At 40.9% G+C, this 12,527-nt stretch overlaps 2 protein-coding genes across 3 annotated transcripts in view; one reads left to right on the plus strand and one right to left on the minus strand.

Moving 5' to 3' along the window:
* pi4kab (phosphatidylinositol 4-kinase, catalytic, alpha b) overlaps positions 1-12,527 on the minus strand; it is a 28,087-nt gene that overhangs the window by 14,712 nt on the left and 848 nt on the right. For both annotated transcript variants that reach the window (XM_069139125.1, XM_069139126.1), the window contains exons 2-25: positions 11,943-12,059; positions 11,339-11,432; positions 10,875-10,963; positions 10,708-10,780; positions 10,368-10,630; positions 10,172-10,238; positions 9,357-9,505; positions 9,186-9,251; positions 8,977-9,073; positions 8,655-8,846; positions 8,424-8,524; positions 8,106-8,235; positions 7,195-7,324; positions 7,019-7,114; positions 6,716-6,899; positions 6,053-6,156; positions 5,622-5,790; positions 5,481-5,531; positions 1,569-1,677; positions 909-1,045; positions 665-798; positions 437-519; positions 279-349; positions 14-138 (exon numbers count right to left, since the gene is read on the minus strand). In XM_069139125.1, the coding sequence (XP_068995226.1) occupies positions 14-138; positions 279-349; positions 437-519; positions 665-798; positions 909-1,045; positions 1,569-1,677; positions 5,481-5,531; positions 5,622-5,790; positions 6,053-6,156; positions 6,716-6,899; positions 7,019-7,114; positions 7,195-7,324; positions 8,106-8,235; positions 8,424-8,524; positions 8,655-8,846; positions 8,977-9,073; positions 9,186-9,251; positions 9,357-9,505; positions 10,172-10,238; positions 10,368-10,630; positions 10,708-10,780; positions 10,875-10,963; positions 11,339-11,432; positions 11,943-12,059 (2,831 nt within the window). The remainder of the gene's footprint in view (positions 1-13; positions 139-278; positions 350-436; positions 520-664; positions 799-908; positions 1,046-1,568; positions 1,678-5,480; positions 5,532-5,621; positions 5,791-6,052; positions 6,157-6,715; positions 6,900-7,018; positions 7,115-7,194; positions 7,325-8,105; positions 8,236-8,423; positions 8,525-8,654; positions 8,847-8,976; positions 9,074-9,185; positions 9,252-9,356; positions 9,506-10,171; positions 10,239-10,367; positions 10,631-10,707; positions 10,781-10,874; positions 10,964-11,338; positions 11,433-11,942; positions 12,060-12,527) is intronic.
* Positions 2,038-4,776, plus strand: serpind1 (serpin peptidase inhibitor, clade D (heparin cofactor), member 1). Its single transcript, XM_069139100.1, has 7 exons — positions 2,038-2,098; positions 2,276-2,539; positions 2,878-3,521; positions 3,614-3,762; positions 3,896-4,020; positions 4,146-4,290; positions 4,465-4,776. The coding sequence occupies exons 2-7, from the start codon at positions 2,277-2,279 to the stop codon at positions 4,654-4,656; spliced, it is 1,518 nt and encodes a 505-aa protein (XP_068995201.1). The 5' UTR covers positions 2,038-2,098; position 2,276; the 3' UTR covers positions 4,657-4,776.

Raw genomic sequence — 12,527 nt, forward strand, 5'->3', positions numbered from 1 at the left:
AATTACTACTCACGTCTCAGCCAGACCAGAGAGGTATTTGTCTGCCACTCTGCGAATTCTCTTGTGGGTGTGGTTAAAATTAATCAACAAGAACTGGGCGTGTCGCTCTAGTTCCTCCTCATGCCCTTTGGTCTTTGGCTGAAAACATTAGAAATATACTGATTTTTTTTATCAGTATCAGTATTTTTATCCAGTGGCAAGAATAAAATCTGTGCTCAGTAAAATGTCCAGAGCCTCTGATATTGCTTGCTAGTTTTTGAGGAAACAATTCTACGAACCTTATCAGCCATCATCTGGAGGAAGACATCAAATACCTTATCGCCAACACAAATAATGCACTGCATCATACCTTCAAAAACAAAAAGGGAATTTGAGAAAATTAATTACATACATTGAAGAACAGGGTTGCCAAAGGGAACAAGTATAAAGCCCTCACCAGATTTGTCTTTCTGGATGGCTTTGTCTTCAAAGTATCGAAACATAACCTGGAACCTGTCCGGGTCATTGGATCGCAGCATCCTGAGAGAGTACAAGAGAAAGAGTTGAACATTCAAACAAAACCACAAGAGAAAGGGTTACACACTCTGACCTCACTTTATTAAAGAGTCCGTGGTGACAAAAGATGAGAAATGTAAGCCGATTTTGTAATCGCAATGGAGCTGACCTCATGTACTCTAATCGGTAGACTGAGAGCAGGTATGTGGACATGGCGAAGTCAAGCTTGTTGATGAGGGCAGATCCTTCAGGAGGCGGGTCGAGGAGATTGCTGATGGTTGTCCGCAGCTCACTCAGCTCAGCCTGGAGGACAGACATTGACAATCTAACAATTAGACCTGGTGTTGCTATTTTCACAAGTTTTTGAACTTCCACAATGCAAGAAACAAATAACTAGATTTGGAGGAGTGTACCGGTGTCACGGTGTCATTTTTCAGAGCCGAGTTGTACTGCAGTTCGGAGCGAAGAGGTTCTCCACTGGGGAAGGTGAGAAGAGGAGACGTGGTGGCAATCTCACAAACACCTTCATACCACTCCTCTGGCCAAAGACCTGAAAGGAAAAAACATATCCAGAAATGCAGGCGCATGTTGATATGTTAATATCTCTGAATAGGTTATCAAACCTATGAACTACCACTACAAAATATGTTTTTGATTGTATTTAATGATGACTGAAGAAGCCATAGATCTGTCTTTATCTTAACAAATAATAAAATATTTTAATTTCCCCACTAAGTGTGAAATCTCTGCAATTACTTGAAGGTACATTCACAACACTATCATAACCTCTTTTAACTCTTCTTCTTTCAATAGTCAGGGCACACAAATCTGAGAAAACATAGAGTCAATGATCAACAAATAAAGGCAGTAACCACTTTGGTATTTCAAAACTTCACAGGTCACAGCTAAGTTTCAAAACATCACAACAGAACAGGTAAGATTTGTCATGTGATTTGGGGAAGTTATTGGCCAATAAAGCAAACTCAGATCATCAAGTTTCAAATATCAGCTCCCTTTCAGGTTATATGATATATTAAAAAAAAACCTTTATTATTACTTCATTCCTTGCTCACCTGATCCTTCCACAGCAAAACCCATGACCACAGAGTACAACCAGAAGTCCCTGAACAGTTTCTGGAGGCGGGGCTTCGCCTCTTTGATTGGCGGAAGACGCCTGGTCAACTGAGTCAGAAAAACAGACAATAAAAAGGGTAAAAAATGTAGACTGATTAATGCTGTATTACACCAAGTACCACACACTGTTTAAGGGCAAAATGGAAATTACTTTGAATACAATCAGCTAAAATCGTTTTGGACACTGCACACCAGTAAAATAAAGTTATACAAATAATATAAACAAACGGCTCCAAAACATAATACCAGACTACGAGGCCTTTAATTGTTAATCAATACCAAATTTTCTTTACAGATGAACTGAATTGTGAAGAGTTAAAGATTTTAGTCAGTCACAGGACTTGTTGGTCTGTTTGATCTGGTCTATTTGTTCAGGAGAAGCCCACATCAAAGTTCAGTTTTGTATTCAATTCTTTGCTCCTAGTCTGACAAACACAAGCAGAGCACTTCCCATCAGCACACAGTGAAGGTAAGTCATTTGACAGACTGAGACTGTTGTTAAAATACCTTAGTGTAAACCTTTTGTATTATTAAACCATGAAGACATTATCTTGCAGCTACAGATTAATTAAAATGTAATTTAATCAAATCTACAAGCATTAACTAGTTCATACTGAATGTATGTTCCCTCTGTCTCATTCTTCAGGATGTGGGTCATCACTGTCATCTCTGTGGCCTGTCTGCTGGCCAGTCCATCCCTGGCTGGGATCAAAGAACTCAGCACTCACTTCACTGACCCTAAACCGGACACCCGAGGCTTTGAACCGGGTGATGCAGTGGATATCGAGGCCATCCCCTTGGAGTTTCACAAAGAGAACACTGTCACTAATGACCTCCTTTTTGATGGCTTTGATGATGAAGATTATATTGATTTTGATAAGATCCTGGCTGCAGGCAGTGACGACTACATGTACGTTTTATTTTATACATTTTTACTAGTGGTGAATTATATAAAATGTATTGTTAAGAAAAGAAGTGTAAAGTAATGAAGTAAAAATACTTGCATAGGTTAGGCCTTAACAAGAACAAGACAGAACGTAACATTTATATATTTGTGTTGGTGGCATTTTTCTTAGCACTGTTGGTGATACATGTATATAGTGTACATATACAGTAACACATAAATAGTTACAGCTATTAAGAAATATGTGTAATCAAAAGTTTAAAAATGAAACACTAAAACAGCCAGAGTTATTGTTCTTTTGAGTGTTTAAATGATTAAATGATGAATTTATGATTGTTTTCCAGTGAAGGAGATGAGATCGATGAGATTGCCACACCAGCCCCAGACATCGACATTTTTGCCGAACCCTCGGACCCGAAGATTCGCCGTGCCAGACTCCTCCGACTGTTCCACGGTCGGTCTCGCCTCCAGCGCCTCAACGTAGTGAACGCCCATTTTGGTTTTAACCTCTATCGGAGTCTTCGGAACGATGTCAACCAGACTGACAACATCCTGCTCGCACCTGCTGGGATCTCCATTGCTATGGGGATGATGTCTTTGGGGGCAGGACCTGGAACTCATGATCAGATATACAAAGCTCTGGGATTCGCCGAGTTTGTCAATGCCAGCCATCACTATGACAACACAACAGTGCACAAGCTTTTCAGGAAGCTGACGCACAGGCTCTTCAGAAGGAACTTTGGTTACACGCTACGCTCAGTAAACGATGTCTACATAAAGAAGGATATCTCGGTGAAAGATGCCTTCCGTGCAGAAACAAAGGCTTATTATTTTGCAGAGCCGCAGTCGGTTGACTTCAGAGACCCATCCTTTCTGGACAAGGCCAACCGTCGCATACAAAAGTTGACTAAAGGCCTGATCAGGGAACCGCTGAAGAGTGTGGATCCAAATATGGTTCTGATGCTACTCAACTACCTGTACTTCAAAGGTGAGTAGAAAAAAGACCCCCCCCCCCTTTACATTTAAAAGATTTCCACGATTTCAATATGACTGTTTGGATTTATTTGTTTGTATAAACAGGTACATGGGAACAGAAATTCCCTAAAGAAATGACTCACTATCGGAACTTCCGGGTTACTGAAAAGATAAACGTGCGTGTGCCAATGATGACCAACAAAGGGAACTATCTGGCTGCTGCCGACCACGAACTAGACTGTGACATCCTACAGGTGGGCGACCTCAATGATTTTGAAGCTGACAAGTGGCCAGCTTTTTCAACAAGAATTTCTTGACAAACACGCGTACACACATAAACAAGTCAACTGAGCAGCCTAATAATGTTGTAAACTTTCTCATTTTCAGCTCCCGTACACAGGAAACATCAGCATGCTCATCGCTCTGCCGAGGAAGATCACTGGCATGAGGACTTTGGAGCAGGAGCTCTCACCCACCGTCATCAACAAGTGGCTCAAAAACATGACCAACAGGTCAGCAGCTTTCTCCCAACAAACAAATGAAAAGCAGAGCGAGGACAATGTCAATAATAAAATGCAATGGAGGCTCCGTTAGAGTTCATGGTTTGGGTAAAATTGTGGATTTTCTGTACCCTCAGGACTCGTGAGGTTGTGTTACCTCGGTTTCAACTAGAGCAAAACTATGACTTGATTGAAAATTTGAAGGCGATGGGCCTCACTGACTTGTTCAAGGAGAGTGGGGATTTCACTGGAATGACGTCTGAAAAGGTTGCCATGAACTGGGTGAGTTTGACTAAATCCGTCATGACTTTACCAAGAAATAACCACACGAAAGGCAAACATTGAAATAAAAGTCTGAGTCATTAAGTCATTTAGACTCCTTATCAACAGCAATAAATAATGCCCACTATATCTGCCTTATCAAACTGACAGACACATTCATCTCTCCCTCTGCAGCTGAAGCACCAGGGAACCATCACAGTGAATGAAGAGGGGACAGAAGCCGCGGCTCTGACCCAGGTGGGCTTCATGCCACTCTCCTCTCAGATTCGCTTCACTGTGGATCATCCTTTCGTCTTCCTGATCTACGAGCACCGCACTGACTGCCTTGTGTTCATGGGTCGAGTGGTCAATCCCTCTCAGAGCTAAACAGCTAAGATATTCATGACAAGTTACGTGTTCGGTTACAATGTCCAACTACATTTTACTGAACCGCAGACATGTTACTGAGTTTACAATATGTAAAGGTAAAATCAAGTAATGAGTCTTTGTGTTGTCTCTTACTGAACATTCAAACTTCTCTTTCATAGAGCTGAGTCTATGCGAGTGACTCAAACGATGCTCGTTATCTGTCTGTTAATGTTTTATCTGTTGCAATAGGGCAAATGGAGAACTGTGCTGAAAAAAACAACATAACTGTTGTTACTATATTGCCATAAGGTAATAATTTCATGAAGAAAATGGATGAACAAATAAATGGCATAATAAAACTAAATATAACAGTACTATAAAACAGACAAAAAAAAATGTCAATAAAACTTGCTACATTACATTCTTATTTTTTTTTTTTTACAAAGGGAGAGTTAATTAAAAATATGTTGCCTTAATATTTAATTACCTACTATGGTAACTAACTTAAAACTATTAATATGTTAAAACAAAGAAAAATAAGACACTTAGTAAACACACAACATATAATGAATACATTGTACTATTCTATTACTGTTGGCTTAAAATGTATCTTTTAAGAAAAAATAGATGTAAAAATGCAAAAGCATTCAGCGGTTAACCGGTAATACAAATATTGCAGCTGACTGGGTAAATATTTGTCCATAGAGTTAAAATCTAACCAACACTCTGGATTCATGTGCAAGAACTCAGAGCACAGCTGGGAGATCTACATGAGTATCTGTGTGGGTATTTTAACACAAATACTTGCAGCACATGAACGTAAACTGTATCTTAAAACTCACCACAGCAATCACTGGGATAAGGACGCCAAGATTTCCGGCACTACTTGATGCCTAGGAAGATAAGGAGCCATTAACAATTAACCAACGTGGCTGATATCAATTTCCTGTTGTGTTCTGATGTTTCTTAATGGGACCACGTACCTTCAGGGTGGGCCCCTTGTCTGAGGCCCTCTCACTGGCTCTCTTTCCCTCCAGACCAAGTTGGACAAACAGTTCTAAAAGGTTCACCATCAGTTCATCCACCAGCTGCTCCCCCTGCAGGTTGGCTGCAATGTTGGCCAGAGCGTTTATCACTGCCAGAGAGCAGTGCCTTGAGGGGAAAAGGATAGCATAGATGGAGGGAACAGTTAAACACATGTACACTCCATGTATACATTCATGTATGCGATACTAATCAAATATAACTGAATTCACCAATGTGAAAGATGATGGGCATTTACATCACCATTAAGGTCTACTGTTCACCATTGAATAGCAGTGAGCATGATTAACCATTATCAACATTCTCCCGACGGCACTGTCTCCTTTTAAGCAACTACTAATATTATGATAACTGAACAGCAGATGCTGACCTGTAACCATGATCTCTGTAGTCTTTGGTGGCCGAGTAGACCACTGAGCTGGCTTTCACGCTGATCTGCTGGAACAGATTCCACACCTCCTGATAGATGTATTGCTACATGACAAAAAGACATGGAGTAAGAAAATTATGCTTCTCACAACCTAAAAAAAACATTATTAGGAATAACCAGGGCAAATGCACAGGATTTATATCAGGACTGAGCAAGGCATTTTTCTAAGTGATCTGTATAAGCAAGCATTTGCTCGGATCAATTCTTGGTACTTTGTTAATTGTAGCCTATCACATTCTGGGCTGGCTGGCTGTCAGAAACACACCATTGCCCTCCTGTGGTGTGTCAACTGAAATACTGGATCTATTCTTAATGCACAGTGAACTGAGCAAGTAAACAGCAGCCATCAAGTTTATAGTAATTACAATGTGTCAGCCCCTCTGGAATAAGGAGAGGGGTTACTTTGGTTCTCTTCCAGCAACAGTAATAACTTTTTTGTTTTGAACAAAGAAAATCTGCATTTCTTTTCCAACTACAGCCCTAGTTTATACTTCTGAACACACCCCTGGTAGTGAAGTACTTTCCTTATGTCCCCTACCAACCATAAATACATCAAATAATGGAGGCATGCTACTCTACAAATGTGTAATTACTGTGGCTTACATTTCCTGTAATGACCATACAGCCAAGCTGATCTACAATGAGTACATCCAGCGGTGACGGAGGCTGGCAGAACTTTTGTTGAAGGATTTGTAAGATGTGCTCCATGACTTTTGGAGTGTCTCTCAGAGCTACTGCAATGTGGCCCAGTGATCGGATGGTGTGATCTGGAATTAGATGAGCATCCCTGGCAGGAAGACAAGTTATATTTTTAAAGCAGTTCATTGGTGTCAATGACTTGAAAAAGAAATCTGGGTGACTACAAGAATAAATGTAGAGCATTTTTCAACTAGAAATGGTGCTCACTTATCATTCTCCTGTGAAATGTACAGACGGTTGGACAGACTGGCCAGAAAGGCCTCTACTATCACATGGTCCATCGTCAAACCAGCTTTCAGACATCTGAGAGAAGAGACATACAAAGATTACAAATTAATATTTACACAAAATGCATGCGTGACTGCAGTGTGTTTATATCTAACCTGCAGATGTTGTCAATGGAAATGTCTCTGAGCTGCTCGTACATGGAGGGCTGGTCTTTCCTGTTTGACAGGATGTTGAAGGTGGCCTGAGAATGCTCATTGGTCACGTTTATCCTGATTTCTCCTGTGCCTTAAAAAAAAAAAGAAGTGAAGATAGCACAAGGACAGACACTCAATACAAAAAGAATACAATATCAAATCTTGTATAAAATAAAGAATTTACACAGAAAAAAAGAGAAAGATCTGAGTGTAGAGCCAAATCTACAGAGCATGTTTTATACATTCACAGATGAGCAGCTGATCTATTAAAAAGCAGCACTCAGGGGGACAGAACAGAAGAAAAAAAAAAAAAAAATCAGTAACCTAAATTGCATTATCAATTGTCTGTATCTGTATCTGTTCAGATCAATTACGAATGAGAGCCAGATCTGACACTGACACTGCTATTGATGAACTGTATGTTGGTCTTTGTATTATCAGCCACAGCACTCTTGTCTCCTTTCTTCTGATCATGTGTGCTGTGCTCTGGATAAGCTGGACGAATTGTAAATATTTTCACATTTTTAGGACAGTTTTTTGTTTCAGTGGTGAAATACAACGAGAAATATGCCTTTTGATTGAAAACCCGTTTCATTTAAAAACTTCATCCATCGATAGGCAGTTTCAGATTAACCTCGACTAAGTTACAAGAACTAATGCTGCAATTAATCAGGATTTAACATTGTGAGCACTCTTTCTGTGAGGTCTTACAACAAATTACAGACTCAAACTACATTTATTTGCAATATATCCTGAACAATATCCTTATTATAAGCTGTGGTGTATGTTATTACAAAGGCACGCATGCTGATAGATATGGGAGTGTTGAGCCCCCGGCTGAATTTGGATTAGTTAGTATATACAGTATATACCTGTGCTGTACTGGTTGTGATACTTGTAAAGCTTTATAAGGACAGGGGAAGGAACCACCAGGAAATCCCTGAGAGAGGTTGTGGCAGAGTGAGCGACTACTGGAAAACTCTCACACAGACGGCCCAGGCCCTGAAACAGAGGAAAAGACAGTCAGAGAAAATAAATTGATGCGCAATGAATAACAGAAAATAATGGCCAGGGTCAGCTTCTAAAACCCGGACAAGTAACAAGCTTCCATCCCAGGACCACTAACTTGTGAAAAATCTGTTTTATTTGAGCTAATATGTCAGTAGTCTTTCTATCATTTAGTATCATACCTGTAGGCAACAGATGAGCAGGGGCATATGAGCAATGATGACTTTACTGGAGGTTTTGGACTGCAGCTTCTCTGACAGTTTGGTGCACAAATTCTCAGCTCCTAAAAAAATAAGATAAAAAAACACCAGGGAAGGAAAAGTGATACAACCAGCTCAAACTAACATCCAGCATCCCTCTGATGGTGATGTCTAAACACACTGCGCTGCTCACTCTCCGCTACGATTGATTACCTTGCTCATCTTTGACGGCCCACACCATGAGGTCCACGCAGGCAGCGTTGGCTTGGCAACGAAGCTTGAGGGGGCTTTGTTCCCCCGACAACCCCCCCGTGTCATGAAGTACCCGCTGCAGCTCTGACTGACTGCTGCTGAACTGCTCCAGTACAAAGTCGTGCACTTCTCGTACAAATGTCGGCTGCAAGGCTTAAAAACAGGAGGACAGCATGAACATTTGACAAAGCGGTACATGTAATGGACTGGAAAACTGAACAAGAGCGATCGCAAGGCTGTTAGGGTTTAATGCATAATAAATAAGCTGTATATGAAGCGTTACCTTTCATGTAGTACAGTGTGTCCCGCAGCATTTTGAACACACACACATAGAGAGGGTCACTGAAGGTTTTGTAATAGAGGTTGATTCCAGGATTAGACTTAACAACAAACAGAAGAGACAATGACAGACAAGATTATTTAAGTGATAACAGCCTGTATTGAAATTTGCATTTACCATTTACAATTTCTTTGCTATGGTGATATAGTTACCTCTGAGACTTCTGTCACTGTAGCGTCCAGGGTTTTCAGAAAAGATTCGGAAACAAACTTCTTCACCTGTTTCAACAACACAAACAACCACTGGTATGGATTCATGATACATATACAGGATGGGAAGCAACAGAAGAAGTATCTTGGCAAACGAGTGATAGTCTACTGCACCATGCTAAGGAGCTGTCGGAGCAGATCAACAGGCACCTCCACCTCGTTTTCTCCTGCTCCCATGAAGAGAGGAGACATCGAGAAACTGGAACTGACTGTGGAGAAATAGTAGTCGGGGTCTACTGTGCTGCTGTCTGGAAGATAGGCACCTGTAACCAAAGAGACCAGAAGACATAAAAAGCATGCAGCGAGTAGGACAGTATATGACTGGTTCCTTCACGGGGCTTAGTATTCTAATTACATAAAATAAAGAAAATGGCTTATTATATCTGTGTCTATATTGAATTACTTCCTGTATGACTACAGAATACGAAGGTGGAATGATGACTCAAATGTAAGAGGCAGCCATCAAAGGCAGCTGAAATATCTCAGTTAAATATAACAAAAATCTAAGTTTGGCCACTAACAACAGTCAGGCTGCACTGCTAACACTTTCAACACAATGACTCTGCATCAACAGGGTTAGATATGATGTCACAAAAGGCACACACAGGCCTAAGGACGACAGGTTCTGTGCTTTTATAGTAAGAAACTGCCCTAACTGAGCATGTACTGTATATAAAGACAAGTGATCATTTAAAACTGTAGAGAAGGGCAAACACAAGATGAATGAGTAACAATTTTTTACTGTATGCATTACTGCAGTATAACAATATGTGAGACATACCTGCAGTTTATCCCGATAACTATGCAAATATGCAAGTAACTAGATGTTGCATAATAATGACAGCTGACAAGGATAAGCCTGGCTGAGATGATGGATGAAGGTTCAAACACCAATGAGATCAAAGCAGCTTGTTTTTATTGCCCTTTACCTTCAAAGTACTGTGGACCAGAGGCTGTAGGAGAGCAGGGTGAGTGGCCTCCTGGATCTGTGCAGCTCTATGACACAACATTTCTTTGATTACTAACCAAGTACAAGACGTTCATTAAAAACAGTGAAGCTCTGCAGACGCCTCCTTTTTCTTCTCAACTCATAAAACTCTAGTGTCTCTGGCAACGTAGACCGACCTGCGCAGAGGAATCCAGGTTTGTCCCGGTGCGTCTGCGCAGAGTGTCACTCTGGCACACTGTGAGCAGTGAGGACGGCAGAATAGAACGGAAGTCATTGAAGGATCTGCGGCGCACACCCTCCGTTTCCTCTGTGACGCAGCGGACCTGGGGCGAATCTTTGGGGAACAACTTGGACAACAGGGCTTCGTTTGTGTTGCTGTAGCGGCCGAATGCTCGAGTCATGCCGAGAAGGGTGGGGACAATATACCTGCACAGGAAGACTGCAGACGAGAGAGCGGCTATGAGGGTTTTTCATTTTGAGGGTTGATGTCATATAGTGTTGCATTCGTGTGTATACCTTTGTCATGATTATCAGGTGTTTGGCACATGTCCTGTAATGCCTGCATGACCTCCATTATAGTGTTCAAGATCTGTTGGGGACAACAGTCGACAAAAGAACTTAGAACTTAACTGCAATGCAGCTTAACCTAAGAGTGACGTATCATCTTCACTTTTTCAGCTGACCTCTTGTCGGGAGTCTGTGTCCCTCTGAGCCACATCTGCCAAAAGAGTCACTAAACAGAAGCTGAAGTTTTCTGCAACCGGGAGAAATTCTGAAGAGCAGAAAACACGAACAGTTGAATGCCACGGAAGTGCGTGCACCAAGAAAAAGAAGGATAACCTGTTTCACAAACAATGAAAAGCTATTTAAACAGTAATCACTGAAAAATAGAGGATTATGTAGCGGAACAGACAAACTGCAGCTCACAATGCGTTGTTTCAATATCATATCTGACCAATATATTTTTACTCTAAACAAATGGACACTGCTCCCCATGGCATTTTGGATAAAAACCCAATCCTAATATATCTCAAGGCAGTACTGAGAATAAAAATGCCAAAAAAAATACTACTTAGTGCATTGCTGCCACAAATAAATAGAAGCCATTGTAAAACAAAAAGCCTCACTATAAGAGGATTGCTCTTACCCTTTCCTTTCTTTCCCAAGCTCTCTTCGATCCATTGGACCTGCGGCAGCCCTCTCAATAGGCTCAGCAAGTAGGAAACAAGTATGTCTTTGTGCTGCCAGAGTAAAAACAAGCCATTACATCACAAACAGCTGCACTTGGCAGCACAGACCAGCACGTTTGTTTGCCTAACAAGCATTAATAAATCAAAATTATGAGGTAATGTTAAATCTGACAGTCAAATATATGTCAGAGAACATACATCATTACTTTAACACTGAAAAGTGAAGCTAGCATCTTTACACAGTCAGATGGTTTCGAAGCTTCCCACGCTGTGTCTCAGTGTGATGAGGTTAGAGGCTTACATGGTCAACTGCATGTCTAATCGCCAGTTTAATCAGATTATGGGAATAAGCTTATCGTGGTGATATCGTGAAGAGGCTGGGTAATCAGTGGTACAAATAACACGAATATTTTATAAATATATCATGCTGCTACATCACTATGTAAAACACACAATTCTGTAATATTTGGATATTACATGCACCATATCATTCGGTAACTGTCACGAAAGCCTGAAATTAACGAAGTTTAGCAGCTCCAGGTTTGACAGACCAACACCCACCTGTAAACCAGATTCCACCAGAAACACAGCCAGCGCAATTACAGCATCTCTGCGGCGCACATCGAGAGTGAACACACCACGGACTTCCACCGGACACATACATTGAAGCTTCTGGACCTGAAACAGCACAAATAGAATAACATTGTAAAATGGACATTTGACAACCCAGACTGACAATATGCACACATCAGGCCCATTTATTTGATTTATGTTACTCAAGAGCTCACTGTCTCTGTCTGTAGGTATTTATAGCATTAGAAAAGATACAAAATGTTGAGCTTTTTTTGTGTGCTGTATTTAAAGACAGGTTTGAAAGTGATTGTGCATGTTCCAATATTCAGATCTGGTCTTTGCCAGAGTCATACCGGGAATATCAGGAAAGTGCACAATTGTATTTGCCCGCATTTATGAGTACACACATGTTCCTGGCTTATCTGCCTATTTCCTTCCTCGGGATCAATAAAGTTGACTGTTACCAGGGTGGGAACCAAAGTATGAAGATACAGCTATTTATGATATTTGACATGGTGCCAAGCAAGTCACCGCAGCAGATCTGGGCTTTACAACACTTAAATGACAGTGTAC

The sequence above is a fragment of the Embiotoca jacksoni genome, unplaced genomic scaffold (assembly GCF_022577435.1).
Source record: "Embiotoca jacksoni isolate LCO1_2020_lvr unplaced genomic scaffold, fEmbJac1.0.p SCAF_8, whole genome shotgun sequence".
In the NCBI taxonomy this organism is placed as follows: domain Eukaryota; kingdom Metazoa; phylum Chordata; class Actinopteri; family Embiotocidae; genus Embiotoca; species Embiotoca jacksoni.

Excerpts from the sequence above, each read along its gene's own strand:
- serpind1 (XM_069139100.1), top strand. The coding sequence starts at position 2,277 with ATGTGGGTCATCACTGTCATCTCTGTGGCCTGTCTGCTGGCCAGTCCA. Across the intron at positions 2,540-2,877 it reads GCAGGCAGTGACGACTACAT|TGAAGGAGATGAGATCGATG; the intron begins GTACGTTTTATT and ends ATTGTTTTCCAG. Across the intron at positions 3,763-3,895 it reads TAGACTGTGACATCCTACAG|CTCCCGTACACAGGAAACAT; the intron begins GTGGGCGACCTC and ends TCTCATTTTCAG.